We start from the raw sequence: 14,603 nt of genomic DNA on the forward strand, positions 1-14,603 counted from the left end.
TCTCTTCTTCTCTCTCTTCAGGCATGGCTGACCTGCTGAGGCTGCTGCTCCGGGTGGCTGAGAAAGCGGCGAACGTGGCTCGAGTCTGCAGGCAGGAGGGTCCGCTGTTTCAGCTGCTCGTTCAGGAGAAGACCGGAGACGACAAGAACAAGAAGTTCGTCCAGGACTTCAAGACGCTCGCCGACGTGGTGATCCAGGAGATGATCCGGCACGATGTCGGCGCTCAGGTAGGAGAAGTCAAGTGAGGACTTTCTGAATCAACTGGAGTTGGATTGTAATCGTGTGCTGTCTTTTCTTTGGACAGTTCCCTGAGATGGCCGCCTTCATTCATGGAGAGGAGTCCAACAAATTTGAAAATGGGCTTGGTAATGACTTGATATTGTTCTTAACACACTACATGTTCATGTTCTGTTGTTGACTTTGGATGTAAATGACTTCAAGGTTAAAGCAGACTTTAGTTTGTCTCAATATAATCGGTGTAGCTGGTTGTACACTTGAGTCCATATCTCGTGTCGTGGGAATATGATCAATCTAGAGTCCTTCTGCTCCTGCAACAGTTTATTCATTTTAATTTTCCTTCCACAACAAGTAAAATACATCGTAATATTGAAGGTGTGTGGAAACCTTTCTGGATTATCAAAGCGAGCACCTGCCCCAAGGTCCCAGATGCCCCACAGGGACAAAGACAAATACATGTAATTGAGGATTAAGATCATGAAGGTCAACAAAGACCGGTCCTGCTCTTCTGCAGTGCACTAGTTGGAACTTCCTTCTTGTATTGAATGATTTTAGAGCTGCAAACGACTAATTGTTTGGTCTCTAAAATGTTAGAAAACAGTGAAAAACTATTTACCAAAGCTTAAGCGGTCGTCTCCACACGTTTTGTTTGACCAGTCCAAATCCCCCAAATATTCAGTTTACTAATATCACATGAGACAATGAAAACAAGCCATTCCTTACATTTGAGAAGCTTGAAACAGAAATCGTGCATCTTTAAATATAAACCGTGATTGCAGGATGAACAGCTGATTTCCTTTGTTTAGCAGATTATGTTCCAGGGCCTGTAATGATGTAGGCTGGTTTTCTTTCAAATCAACATTTGGTTTAATCTAAAGTTTGCTGGTTTTTAGATTTTGGTAGGATGAGCCTTCGTGTCCTCATCCTGCTTTTGGCACAAATAGACACATCACTTCCTCTAAAAACACATTGCATCGGCAGCTTTTAGTTCAGTCTCCAGCTGTAACTTCTCCTTACTTCTTTTTTAGTTTTCCTCTTCCAAAGCATGTTTAGCCTCCAGAGCAATGCAGCTTTACGATAAACCGAGGAAGAACTTGAAGCAGACAATTTACTGATTGTAACCTTAGTTTTTACGTGTTTCACAGAAACATTTGAAACACTATAACATCAGCATCATCATCATCAAGCTGATTGTCAGCTATTGTTTCACATTACTCATACGCTGGTTATTTATATCCATCTTATACCATTATATTATTAAGTGGTCAATCAATCAACCGTCTGTGTATTTAAACACCACTATCACGCATGTCCTGAAAATGTTTCAAACCATGCATAAGCGTCTCAATTAGTTTTTCCACTCATTAACTGTAGTTGATTTTCCTTTTTTCTTTAACATCAGTGTTCTGGGTTGGTTCAGGATTCCCGGCCATAAGTTCAGTTAACATAGTTATCAGGGTATTTCTATTCTATATCTCCAAGGGATGAAATACACAAAGAAGCTTTATTGACTCAACACTCAAAATCATCATCATCAATGTTTGCCTCGCGACATAAATACAGCCCAATACTGTTCAAAGCTTCAGCCAGAGTTGGATAAAAGATCCACCGTCTCTGCTTCCTTGATACTGACGTTCAAACTGGATTGCCGATGCAATGAAACAATCCAACGATAATCTCATCGAAACTCCTTCGAGGCCGGTCCTTCACCAATAGCCACAATGTGTTACCTTTTGGTTTATTTATTTCTGCTTGCTTCTTCCGAGATGCTGTAGTTTCATTTCCTGTGTCAGTACTTATGCAACATGTAGAATCTAGCTTATAGCTTTGTGCCGTTAAATAGTTTGTCTTTCCGGTAAGAACCATTACATCTCCACTGAGACGACACACCTGTGTCTGCTTATTGCTTGATTGTAAGACGTGCTATACTAATACCCACAAAAATATTAACGATCATTTGACTTAAGTATTTACATCAACGTCTTGAGACGCAGCTAAATGATCACAGTGATCATCTGAAACTAAAAGAATCTGGTGATAGAAATTTGTACCCTTTAAAATATGATGTAAGTCTGTATAATAGTAATCACTCAAGCTTTATATTGATAGACTAAATACTAGAAGCACTGAAAATACGCTTGTTTTAGTAATCTGCACTTGAACCAGTGAGTGAAGCATCATTCATCGAAATAATCAGAATATAAAGATAACGCATCAATGTGTCGTCCAAACGTTTTCCAGCTCACTGCACATTGCGCTGTGTAAATATTTTAAGTACTTTTAATAATTCAGAATGAGTAGTTAAAGGAAGCCTCGCTTGCCTCTGTGTCACCAGGAGAGAGCGTGACCGTCACGGTGTGCGGTACGAAGGAGGCGACCGCGGCGCTGCTCGCCACGGTGCTGGACGGCGACCACACGGCGGCGTCTCTGCTGGCGCGAGCCATCCACCAAGATCCAGCGACCATCCACGGCGACACAGACGGGCTGACGCTGCCCATCAGCCCCTCCGAGCTCGGCATCTGGATCGACCCCATAGGTGAGAGGCTGGCTGTGTTCCCGTCTGATGCGCTGAACGATTCCAGAAAACACCGCACAGGGTTCTTACGGCCGTGGAAAACCTGGAAAAGTCATGGAATTTTAAAATGCTTATTTCCAGGCCTGGAAAAGTCCTTGGAAAAAATTAAGTCATGTAAATGTGTTATATTCATGTGTTCATGACGTTCATTTACGCTGAGTTTGAAATAATTAATATGCTTTTCAAAGAAAGACGTTAAAAATATAAGCAGGCATACATACAGGCATCTATATAAATGTTTATTCTTTTAATCAAACTATTGTCTCATTTATTTGAGTCATTTAAGGTTTACTGTATGCTTTGTATTCTCATTGTTAGTTTAAATACTACGTTTTTTCATGTTTACACCCAGATTTCACAACATGTTTGGTCATGGAGATTTGGTTTAAAGTCATGGAAAAGCATTGGTCAGAATGTGTATGAACTCTGCCTGCAGAGAGTTGAGTCTCCGTGAGAACCGCGTGTCTCTTGTTTTGCATGAAGACGCCACCAGCCAGTACATCGAGGGCCGAGAGGAGGTGCTGCAGGAGGGCCACCTGTCTCCTTCGGGGCTGCACTGCGCTTTGGTCCTAATCGGGGTTTATCTCCGGAGCACGGGCGAGCCCGTCATGGGCGTCATCAACCAGCCGTTCAACCACAAAGACCCGGCAGGTGGAGGGTAAGTTTAAAATGTACATCTGCAATCTGACTTCTTCTAGTTGGTCATCCCCATTCACAAACGAGAGGGGGAAGAATATTAGAAACCGCTCTCAATAAAATGCAGTCCAGTAAAACATCACCACTTAGTATGACCTCAGTACTAAAACGTACAATGTAGTTAACACCTCTATGACGGCGTGTACAAAAACATCATAAAAGTAAACTTTATAGCAGAATAGTTGCATTGAAAAGTGGCCACTGAGTTGTCTTTCTCTGGCAAATAGTCTGCAGCTGCATTCATATTTATATAATATTTATTAAAACATTCCGTCGAGCTTATCAGAATTAAACAACTAAGACTGTGAGCTCCGTTTTCCAGTCTGATTCAAATCAGATACTGTGACTACAAACAACTGTGGGGAGTGTTTAGAAGAAGAGGTGACTTAGTACTAGTGAAACCCCTGAACCCTGTGAACAACTACGTAACCAAGATGTTATGGCATGGCCTCCCTTTAACCACAACGCAGCTGAATTTGATATTTTAAAGCTAACTATGTACAAATAAGGATTTGAAAGGAGTCGCTCACAGAGAATTAATCTGCAGCTCCCCTCAGCTTTCAGGAGCTTTACAGGGAGTTATGTAGCTGTACATTTGTAGCTGTATATTTTTTGGTATTGGTGTATTACGGATGCAGCAGCAGCTGTTGAGTAAAAGCTCTAAAAAGCCGCTGTACACTACATCACAGACAGGCTAGCATTTCGAAAAGTCAATTCAAATATTCTCAACCTACTGATTCTGTGCGTTCACAGCTGGAGGGGGAAGCATTTCTGGGGGGTGTCCTGCGGCGGCATCAATATCTGCTCCGTGTCCCGGCCAAAGGATGGAGCGGGGCTGTCCGTGGTGCTGAGCTCCAGTGAGAAGCCGGTGGTAAAGGAGGCGCTGACCTCTCTGTGCGGCCCCGACAAGCTGATGTACGCTTCTGGAGCCGGCTACAAGATCCTGTGCGTCATTCAGGGCCTGGCTGATGTTTACGTGCTCTCAGAGGGGAGCACCTTCAAGTGGGACTCCTGTGCGCCTCACGCTCTGCTCCGGGCCCTCGGAGGGGGAGTGGTGGACCTGACTAAGTGTCTGCAGTCCAGCTCTGGAGCGCAGGATCCCCAGATAGAACTGACCTATCACCAGCCTTCCGCTGAGTGTAAAGGAGCAGAGCGCTGGGCTAACCGCGGCGGCCTGGCGGCTTATCGAGACTGTTCTCAGCTTCGCAGCATCATCGGACCTCTGAAAGACAAGCTGTAGTTAAAAGAGCAGCGATGTAATCAGCACAAGCTGAAGCAGTGATTTCTGCATATATGATCATATTCATTCTATATTAGTAGAGAAAGAAGGATGGGGTTGAAATATTTTAAATATAAATAAGACTGACTTATTTTTAACCAATATATATATATTTGCAAGTGTGCATATTACAAGATGAACATCCGGTCTGGGCTAAACAATGATTTCAAATACTGTCTTTTTAATTTCAGGTTCAAAAGATTTTTTCAGAGAGAAGACAAGTACAAGAAATGTCGTCTTTTAAAAAAATATATAGACTACCGTTCAAAAGTTTGGGGTCACCCAGACACATTTTCAGTTTCTTCGCAATTTCCTGCATGGAATATCCTTCATCTCTAAGAACAAGAACAGACCTGCGAGTTTCACATGAACGTTCTTTTTCTGGCCATTTTGAGAGTATAATGAACCCACAATGTGATGCTCCAGATACTCAACTAGCTCAAAGGAAGGCCAGTTTTAAAGCTTCTCTCACCAGCATAACTGTTTTAAGTTGTGCTAACATAATTGCACAAGGGTTTTCGAATCATCCATTAGTCTTCTATGCGATGACAAACACAATGTACCATTAGAACACGGAGTGATAGTTGCTGGAAATGGGCCTCTATACACCTACGTAGAGATTTCATTAAAAGCCAGACGTTTCCACCTAGAATAGTCATTTACCACATTAACAATGTATAGTGTATTTCTGATTAATTTAATGTTATCTTCATTGAAAAAAACAGTGCTTTTCTTTGAAAAATGACATTTCTAAGTGACCCCAAACTTTTGAACGTGTGTGTGTGCACAAAGAGTCGGGAAAAGAAAAATGCTGTTTGTTCCCAGTATTGTTCCGAGCTGATACAGATTAAAACTATCAATGCCTCAGGGAGTGGAGGTCACAGTGTGGCGAGGGACAGGAAACGTTTTGCGACCTCAGATTTACATCAGAATGTTTCTCAGTCAATTTCACGGTTGACTTCTATGCGCTGCGATGATCCAATATGTTGGCATTATTTGTGAATTTTGTTTAGCTCTGACCTGATGAGCATTTAATAGCTTTGTGGCCATGTGTCTACAGACAGACGTTAGCTAGAAGAAGGAACATCGCTCACTGCTGAGGAACGCTTCACTGCCAGAGGAAAGACTTAAAGACGGCTTCTGACTGATCTGAAGGATTTCTTTGTGATTTAAAGGAGTTTAAGTTGCAGTTATGAAAAGTGATATTACAAGTGTTCCACCCTAACCTGTAAAAGGTTATAATGAGTCAAGTGAGTGACTCAGTAATCTGCACCTTTCTGGAACAACTCCTTTTAAGGAGCAGAAGGGTGGACGGCTCTTTCTATGGCCAAAGTACCATCAGTTAAGGTCAGCGAATGGAAAAGCCTTGTGAGGTAAAACAGTGACTGTGTGCGTTTAGTCAAATGTAATATGAAGAATGGGACCTATGCAGGCCAACAAGCTCCTCGAAAGAACTGAAACCGATTCAAGATGTTTGTAATGATGACGTGTAATCTTTTTGTCAGTGTATGTTTATATGATATAGCTTTGATATGCATTGTACCAGAAATAATTTATGTATAAGCCTTCTGAGCATAAAACAGAACAACAATGTGCATATAGGAAATCCTCTTTATTTTGAAAACCAGAGTAAGCGGGGGAAAGAAACCCAACAGTGATATCTTTAAACTGTCTGCCAGCCAGGGAACTCGCCTCAGAACTCCCCACAAGAAAAAGAAAACCCTGATGATTGTCAGATATTTTTTGCAATATTTCTGCATATTCTGTTAAAAACTTGGAAAGAAAAGAAAACAAAGTGTTGGCTCTTTCATTGACCTCGACCTGCTACCTTTAACATACATCCTTGTACATTCAAGTCGAGGTGTGGAAATCAACACTCTGCTCAACGTGGCTTCAGCTGTGAATCCAGTTTCAAATATTTTACAATTATAACGATCAAAAAACACTTTTCTGAAGCAGGAACTTAAGATATTAAAATGAGCCTTTATGAGTATTTAAGATGGAAAAACATTGTTGGAATTTTTATTTATCTGGAACAAATTACCCACATTTTTTGTTGGTTTCTTTCTGATTATCACAAATCGAACTTTAACCCTGGTCAATTTAAAACAAATATTTAATTTTGAGTTGGTTTCATTTAAAAAGGGCCATTTTAATTGACAGCAACTCAATACAGTCTGGGAAACTGGTCAAATGCACACATAAAAGAAAAAAGGAAACATGTCAAGCGTTATGCAATGAGCTCAAACAACAAAGATTTAGCTTCTCAAACTACCAGAAAAAATAATGCATTACAATGCCATATTTCTGGAGAGCTGGGTTTCTCCAGAGTGTAACTCAAATGTTGTTTTTCTAAAAATCTGTCACTCCTTTAACATTTAGATTCTACCAAAAAATATCTTAATTTGCAAAAGAGCTGTTAGCTTAGCGAGCTACACCTCCCACTCAGCTGCAGCTGGAAGAGTCTGCTTCGACTAAACGATGACTGTTCAAAACCCTCCGATGTTATACAGGGGCGGGTGTGCAAAACACAACAAACATAAACTGTCAATATAAAAAAATAGCTTTTATCAAATGCCTTATCGCAAACATTTGCCATTTCACTACACTCTCACAACCTTCACATATCAGGTGTAAACATTAACAGCTCAGTTGTCTTAACCTCTGATGAAATTACATTATTTCTATGCAAGAACCATAATCACGAAACCCCAAATACAACTAATTATAATTGTTCTGACCCCTTCATGTTGTTGCAAACAGAAACCTGTGACTTTGACATTTTGAAAGCTGAACCACATCCAGAAGAAAACCCCTGACCGCAAAACCTTAAGAATACCATTATTTATTGTGTTTGTAAGCAGTCAGCTGAAAACAAGATGATACAAATATATAATTTCAAACAAAACATATCTGAGCTCTACACCCTCAGGAGTAAGACTATTATTTATGAAGGTTTATTTGTCTATGTTTTACAGATTAGTCCTGAGCTGGGTGACCACTGATGTCAGATGGAATTTAACAAGCTGATAAAAAATAGTGTTCAGATTTAGACGACTGTGGAATGTATAATCTTTCAGTGGCAGCATGAACTACTCAAATTAAATGACATTAACATCTTGTATATGTTGCAAATTGCATGATGTTTTTAACCGTCAGCTCACTGTGAAAGTCAATAATGAGCAAATTAAAGTAATGCTGATTGGGGGGAAACATTTGACAGCATTGTAAGTTTACATACAGGTCAGGCTTGCCTTAGCATTTGATGTTTCCATTGTTTGGTTCCACTTTGAATCAGCAGGGGGCAGCAAAGAGCAAGTATATCTGCGCTTCAAAACACCAATATATGTGGCAGAGAAATATCAACATTTCAAAATGTCAAGGTGTCACTTTAAAGTTGAGACCTTTTAAACTGGTGATCAGTCTAACAGAAACACAACTGAACTCATTCCTGCTTTTACATCTCAACCGGAAACAAACAGCAGGCAGGTTTAGCGCGTTAGAATCAGTATAGTTTAAAACAAAAAAAACGCTTTATCATTTTCAGTGGCTCTTAAGAAAGGTTTATAAATGTAGGATGTGATTCTCTGGTAATCTCCGCCACAAATATCAAGAATTTAAAGATTACTGCACAAATGGCCAAATCTTCATGTAGTAATAATTTTAAACGAATTTGTTTAATATTCTGTGATATCTCAACCCTGAAACATAATTTCTAGAGCACAAGTTTGTTACTCTCAAAAGATTCAGTTGACTTTCATTTAGTCTGAATCCTGCTGTCTGTAGACACTAATGCTCCGTCCACACAGCGAATGCTTAACGTAGTATTACTTTCTGATTTGACTGTAAAAGCAGAAAAACACACTATTTTCTGCCCTTTTCTTTAAATTTAGTTCAGATGTGTTGAGTTCAACTAGTTTCCATTCATTCCTGAAATACAGTGGGTGAGATGCATGAGGAGCCACTGACAAAGTGAAGCATTAATCATCATGTTGATTAAAGTGATCCATAACTCTCTCCTCAGGTGACACTCTGAATGGAACCAACGTCGTAATCTAACCATGTACAAAAAAAACAAAAACAAAAAAACTGCAAAAGTGAGTAAACCAAAGTATTAAAATGCAAGTGAATAAATCATGCGTTGCGGGATTTGGCAGGAATTTATGAAAAGGAAAACGTTTCATTACAGCATCCCGATAAGGATTTCAATGCCAAGGCTACTGTCATCTTAAAGACAAACAAAACAAAATAGGTGACATGAGAGGTAAAGCACCATCACCTCCACCTCTTCAGCCCTCCTTCAATACTTGTTCAGTCAACAGGCTCCTCCCATGATAGTCCCTCTCTCGCTGCTCGGGCTGATCTGACCACAGCCTTACAAATTATCTCCAGTTCAGATCTTGGCATGCCAACAGGCAGGCGAGAGACAAACATGGCCGTTATGTGTTGTGTCTCTGTGTTGCTATGTTAATACACTGAGGGGTCAACAGACTTCACCTCTGGAAGGGTTTGCGGACCTTCTTCCTCCTTCGGGGGGGTTTGCCACTTTCTGCCCACTTCTCGCTGGACTCTGGCCGTGGAACCCCCGGATTGTAGAAACCTGTCTGGCTCGGGGGAGGGGAGAAGGGGGGCGGTCCAGGTCCAGGTCCAGGTCCAGCTCCAGGTCCAGCTCCAGCTCCAGGTGGGTGAGGGGTTGGACCTGATGGGAAGAAGCCCCCATTGGCCGCCATGTCGTTAGGAGGTCCTCCCTTGAAGATGCGGTTGAAGAAGTCTTGCAAGTCTGCAGGGTTGGTCGGACTTGCGGCGTGCTCTGAGGGCGTCCTGGAAGTCAAAGGTGTAAAGTACAGAGATCTGTGCTGGAGCCTCGAGTGAAATCATGGTCTTCTCATAGACCATGATATGCAACAGCATATGAGCAGAGTGCATTCTGGCCAAATGTAAACAAGAAGGATATTCTATTGGAACATAAAGTGCATTCAAGATGGCAGTAGTATGGGCTTCTCTTTCACAACAGTGCTCGACACAAGGGGAGGCCACTCCGGCACCACACACACCCACAGACGAGAAAAAAATGTAGTTATTATAATTACAGTCTTTAAAGGAACCACATCCTGCTCATTTCCAGGTCCATAACTGGATGTTGGGTTTCTACCAGAACATGTCTTCTTCCTACCGGTTTGGTTTTAACAGACGACATCACATTACTCCAGTTCTGGCCTCTCTCCACTGGCTCCCGGTTGGTTTTAGAATTTATTTAAAGATTGTATGGATCACTTTAAAGGCCCGCCTGTGCTACATTATTGAAATGCTAGCCCCATATGAGCCAACAGCAGCCTCAGATCCTTCGGGTTCCAAAGTCGAGGCTTAAATCGAAGGGTGACCGTGCTCTTGCCATCAGGGCCCCTCGACTTTGGAACGACCTACCGGAGGAGATAAGGCTTGCAGAATCAAAAACTTCTTTCAAATCATTAAAACATATTTTTATAGAATTGCTTTTAAGTGACATCATCCTTTTATTTCATCCTATGCAGTTCTTTTGTTCCCCTGTTTTTGTTCGTTTATTTTATTTATTTATTTGTTTGTTTTCTATTCCATTGGCTCATTTTGGTTATTCGTTTGGTTTTGTTGTATTCATTGCCTTTATGGTAGTGATCTTTTTTGATTACCAGTATTGACGTTATGTATGACTTTGCTTCTCTGTAGAGCACTTTGTAAACTTTGTTTTTAGAGGTGCTATATAAATAAAGTTATTATTATTTTCTGGTACTGTCTGTTTAAATGAACATATGTATATTAATCCTCTGTCTGAGAAGATGAAGTTTAGCGCCATTAAAGTCTGCTCCCAAAAGAGCCCAGACTGCTCTCATCCATGCGTTTCAGGGTCTTACGCCTCGGCACTCTCAGCAGCTCTGCACCGTCATTGCAGCTTGGAAATAACTGTAAGCTGCACTGACTGTCTGTATATAGTGTAGATGTGACATCCCAACCTTATCGAAGCCCTACAGCTTATTTAAAAAGGCACAGTTTCTGAATGCAGGCGATGTTCGTTTTTTCCAAGGATTGAGCGTTTTGATACATTATAAAACATTATTTATCACCGATACAACAAACATACACGTGTCTCACTAGAAGGGACGTACCTGTGTCGTGTGGAGTTGCTGTTGTTTTTTGAACCAAAAGAGATGTGATAGGGCACTCGGTGCGTGTCAGGAGAAATGCCTATTCGCTGGCAACCGGCCCACTCTGAAACATGACAACATCTCACATGACCGACAGGAATCAGTGCATCTAGGAAATACTCTGAACCTGTGCTTTGACGCTTTTCTTTCCAGGGTTACTTCACCCCGTGTTACCTTGAATTCCTAAACAATAGTTTTTCCTCAAGTGCCTCCACAGTGAACAAATAATCAAAAAACAGAAAGAAAAGTCGTGATGAATTGACGTCAATGACCGATGCTTTCAAACTCACACACAACTCGTGCGGTACAATCTAAGTCACCTTTATCGAGTCGTATGCGCACATGCATTGACATTAAAACCTCGCTACTATCACTACGCGTGTGACTCATGCAGACTCACACGAACAAATAGAGTGAGCGTGTTTGTGACCAAGTGTTTGAAATAGTATGATTTTAGCAAAGATGCATGTGTTTGGCAAGTAATAAGTATACAACAGAGTCTCTACATCTTCCGCCGAAAACTAAAAACACATCTTTTTCGACTATACTTTGAATAAAGGCTTTTTTGAAGAAATTGTACTCTCTTGATTCTTGTTGTTCTGAGTTTGTAATCATGGTTGAATGCACTTATTGTCGCTTTGGATAAAAGCGTCAGCTGAATGAAATGAAATGTAACAACTACAGAAATGAGTCTTCGGTCATACTGCACGAGTTGTGTGATAGTTTGTAAAGGGATGTTTAGTGTCGTATAGTTTTGCTGTTTAGCGTGGCCCCCCGTTTACTTCAATACCTCAAGACTTTTCAGATTTAAAAAAAAATCTTCATTCGCTGTGGAGGAATGGGAAAAAATTAAGTTTTCTTTAAGAATTAAAAGGTAACACAAGGTGCTTTCGTGGGTAAAGTATTCCTTTAACCTGCAAATACAAGCACTGGTGGTTGCTGATCATATATATGAGCTCATGCAAACTACAGAATGTATTACTGTTTAGTTACTGATGAGGGGGGCGGATCAATCTTCGTGCTCACCTGTAATATCAAACACCTTGCCATCCATACAGGCAAAGTACGTGATACGTAGGCCCAACATGCTGGACTCTGCCCACAGGTCGCCCTCCTCAGCACTATGGCAACAGTTGCACTCGGCACAGAACCGGGCCTCTGCAGGCTCACGATCCATCTCGAACCGCCTGAAAGGCAACGAAGGAAACACGTCTGTCGTGAAAGTTTACTGCATAAGACATGATTTAGTTGTGTTTATCACAGAATGTTTAAATTCAGTCTGAGGAAATACTTTGACTCTAATTCAGTTGATGAGCGACATACTTGTGTTTGCCTTCACACTTGGTACACATCATGGTGTTCATGGCTTCCTTCAGGTCATCCTGCAGTTTAGTGAGAAACTCATTCATGGACTTTGAGAGCTCGGTTGCTGCCATACGCTTCCTGTGTGGGAACGAAACAGACAGGTTTGTGACACATAAAACATCATAAGGCTGGAAGACTCACAGAAGAGTTTGACTCTTCTGTGAGTCAAACTCACAGAAGAAAACACTGTACATCTTAAAGCAATAGACCCAGGATAGTTCCAGTTAATCTCTATTGACTATCGCTATTTTACATATGTGGAAATTGTAGGAAACTTGAATTAGGTCAAATGATGCAGGGACAGAGCCCACTGTGGAGCACATGCACTCCACAGTGGTGGTTAACAAAAGGAGGATGAAAAAAATAAGAACTTAGAATATGTATTATTACCAAACTGGTGATACAGGTTTTCAACTGCAGAAAAAACGAATTTTTAGGTATCAATGTAACTGGAAAAACTGATTTTAAAAACTACTAAATAAATGTTTTTGAGGACATTTGTCTTTTTTGTATTTATGTGTCTCGCTTTTTCTGTGTACTCACAACTCGTACTCTCGCCGTGTCTCTGGGTTACTGACAATATCCCAGGCAGCCCTCAGTACTTTGAACGCCTCTCCAGCTCGTGGATGTTTATTCTTGTCTGGATGGACCTGAAGAAGAAAGAACAGAGTAAAAGGCTGTATGAGTAAAGGAGAGAAAGCCTCCGATACATTCGTCAGGCATTAATTCAGGCATTCAATAGTTGTATTTTTTCACTCAGCTAGTCACTTCACACACACCTGGACAGCCAGCTGTCTGTAGGCCTTCTTCAGTTCAGCCTCAGTGGCATGCACCTCCACACCGAGCACCATAAAGGGGTCAAGCTCATCCTCTGGTACTTCAGCCAAGGCCAGCAGTCTCTCCAGCTCCTGGCCTGGCTGGCTTCTCCCTGCTCTGCCCGGTGAGTCAGGGCTGGACGGTGGAACATGGCCATGCCTCCTAAACCTGCTACGGACTCTCTCCAGCAGGGACACTACTCTCGTCCAAAACCTTGACTCCTGAAAAGCTGTCCAATAGCGTTTTGCCCTCTCTCCACCAAGACGAACCGACACTCTTTTTGCCCACTGGAAGCCGAGAATAACCAAAGCGCAGAAAAGTCTCAAACAAAATAAGGCAGCTGTTTTTACCCACTTTACTGACCGAACAATTTTATCCACCAAGTCTGTTCCTGTGCCAGCAGTCCATTTCAGAATCCGACTAGCGTCCGCCTTCAATCCTCCTACATCCGTGATCTTTACAAGGAGCTGCTGCCCAAAGTTGTATAGTTTCACCCCTCCCGTCTCCACACCAACTCCACAATTGTGAGTAAATGTGACAATAATCTCAATCATCATGTGGACGCAGGAGATGCACCAGAAGCTCAGGGACTCTGAGAGCATCTCCTTGAAAGCTAAGACGAGCTGGTTGCCTGTCCGCCTGCGGCCTCGGTTCTGCTGATGGTGGTGGTGGTTACGTCTGCGGGTCTGCTTGTGCCGCCCACCACTCGACATTACATTGCCTTTTGGAATGGAGGAGAATGCACTTTGACCGCTCTGCTCTGAAACTGATCCACTCAGCCTCAATTTGCATCTACGTCCAGGCCCCATGTTCCTCCAACCGGACTCCCCGTTCATGTGCTGCTCCTTCGCAGCTTCATCCTCTTCTTGATCTATAACATGTGGGTTCTCGTTATCTGCAGTGTCGTCGTGCTCAAACCCATCTGAAGCCTCCTCAGTATCCTCTTTGGCCTCTGTAGATCCACAATACTCTGCTTCAGCATCTCCAGAGTCTTGTTGAGGAGCTGGATTTGGGGTGTCCTGAGATTTGAGATTTGAGGCTTCTTTTTCCTCCTGCTGACATTCATCATCAGTCTGTTTGGCCTCCCACTGATTAGACTCAGCTACTGAGGTTGAATCACCATCAGGGATCTCCTCATCAGCATCTGTAACGCCATCCATCTCCTTCTCAGCTGCTTCTCGCTCCATGTTTCTTACAGCCGTTTGATTGAAGAGCCGCAAAATCGGAATCTCATGGAAGAAATTCTAGATCCATAATCGGTGGCAGAATTTTCCCCAGGCTCTCATAAAAAGGTGAGACTGGGGGCTCCTGAGCGTCACGCTCTGGTCCACCATATCAGCAGCCGCTTCCAGGTGTCAAAAGGTTTTTACACACCTCGCATCATGCATCCGGTCGTTACCTGAAAATCAACACGTAAAATGAATTGTGAATAAGCAGAAATAAATGAGGAAACATT

General features: G+C 42.0%; 2 protein-coding genes across 2 annotated transcripts; one reads left to right on the forward strand and one right to left on the reverse strand.

The window, feature by feature from the left end:
* Positions 1-23: 23 nt before the first annotated feature.
* inpp1 (inositol polyphosphate-1-phosphatase) lies at positions 24-4,755 on the forward strand (the record flags this gene model as incomplete). Its single annotated transcript, XM_079217810.1, has 5 exons — positions 24-227; positions 305-365; positions 2,573-2,773; positions 3,296-3,470; positions 4,262-4,755. 5 exons carry the CDS (start codon positions 24-26, stop codon positions 4,746-4,748), a joined length of 1,128 nt encoding a protein of 375 aa, XP_079073936.1. The 3' UTR covers positions 4,749-4,755.
* Positions 4,756-5,025: 270 nt separating this feature from the next.
* Positions 5,026-14,334, reverse strand: dnajc14 (DnaJ (Hsp40) homolog, subfamily C, member 14; the record flags this gene model as incomplete). Its single annotated transcript, XM_079218121.1, has 6 exons — positions 5,026-9,608; positions 10,928-11,030; positions 11,993-12,153; positions 12,290-12,409; positions 12,875-12,981; positions 13,111-14,334. 6 exons carry the CDS (start codon positions 14,332-14,334, stop codon positions 9,281-9,283), a joined length of 2,043 nt encoding a protein of 680 aa, XP_079074247.1. The 3' UTR covers positions 5,026-9,280.
* Between the last annotated feature and the right edge of the window lie 269 nt (positions 14,335-14,603).

This window comes from Taurulus bubalis (assembly GCF_910589615.1).
Source record: "Taurulus bubalis genome assembly, chromosome: 5".
Lineage (NCBI taxonomy): Eukaryota > Metazoa > Chordata > Actinopteri > Perciformes > Cottidae > Taurulus > Taurulus bubalis.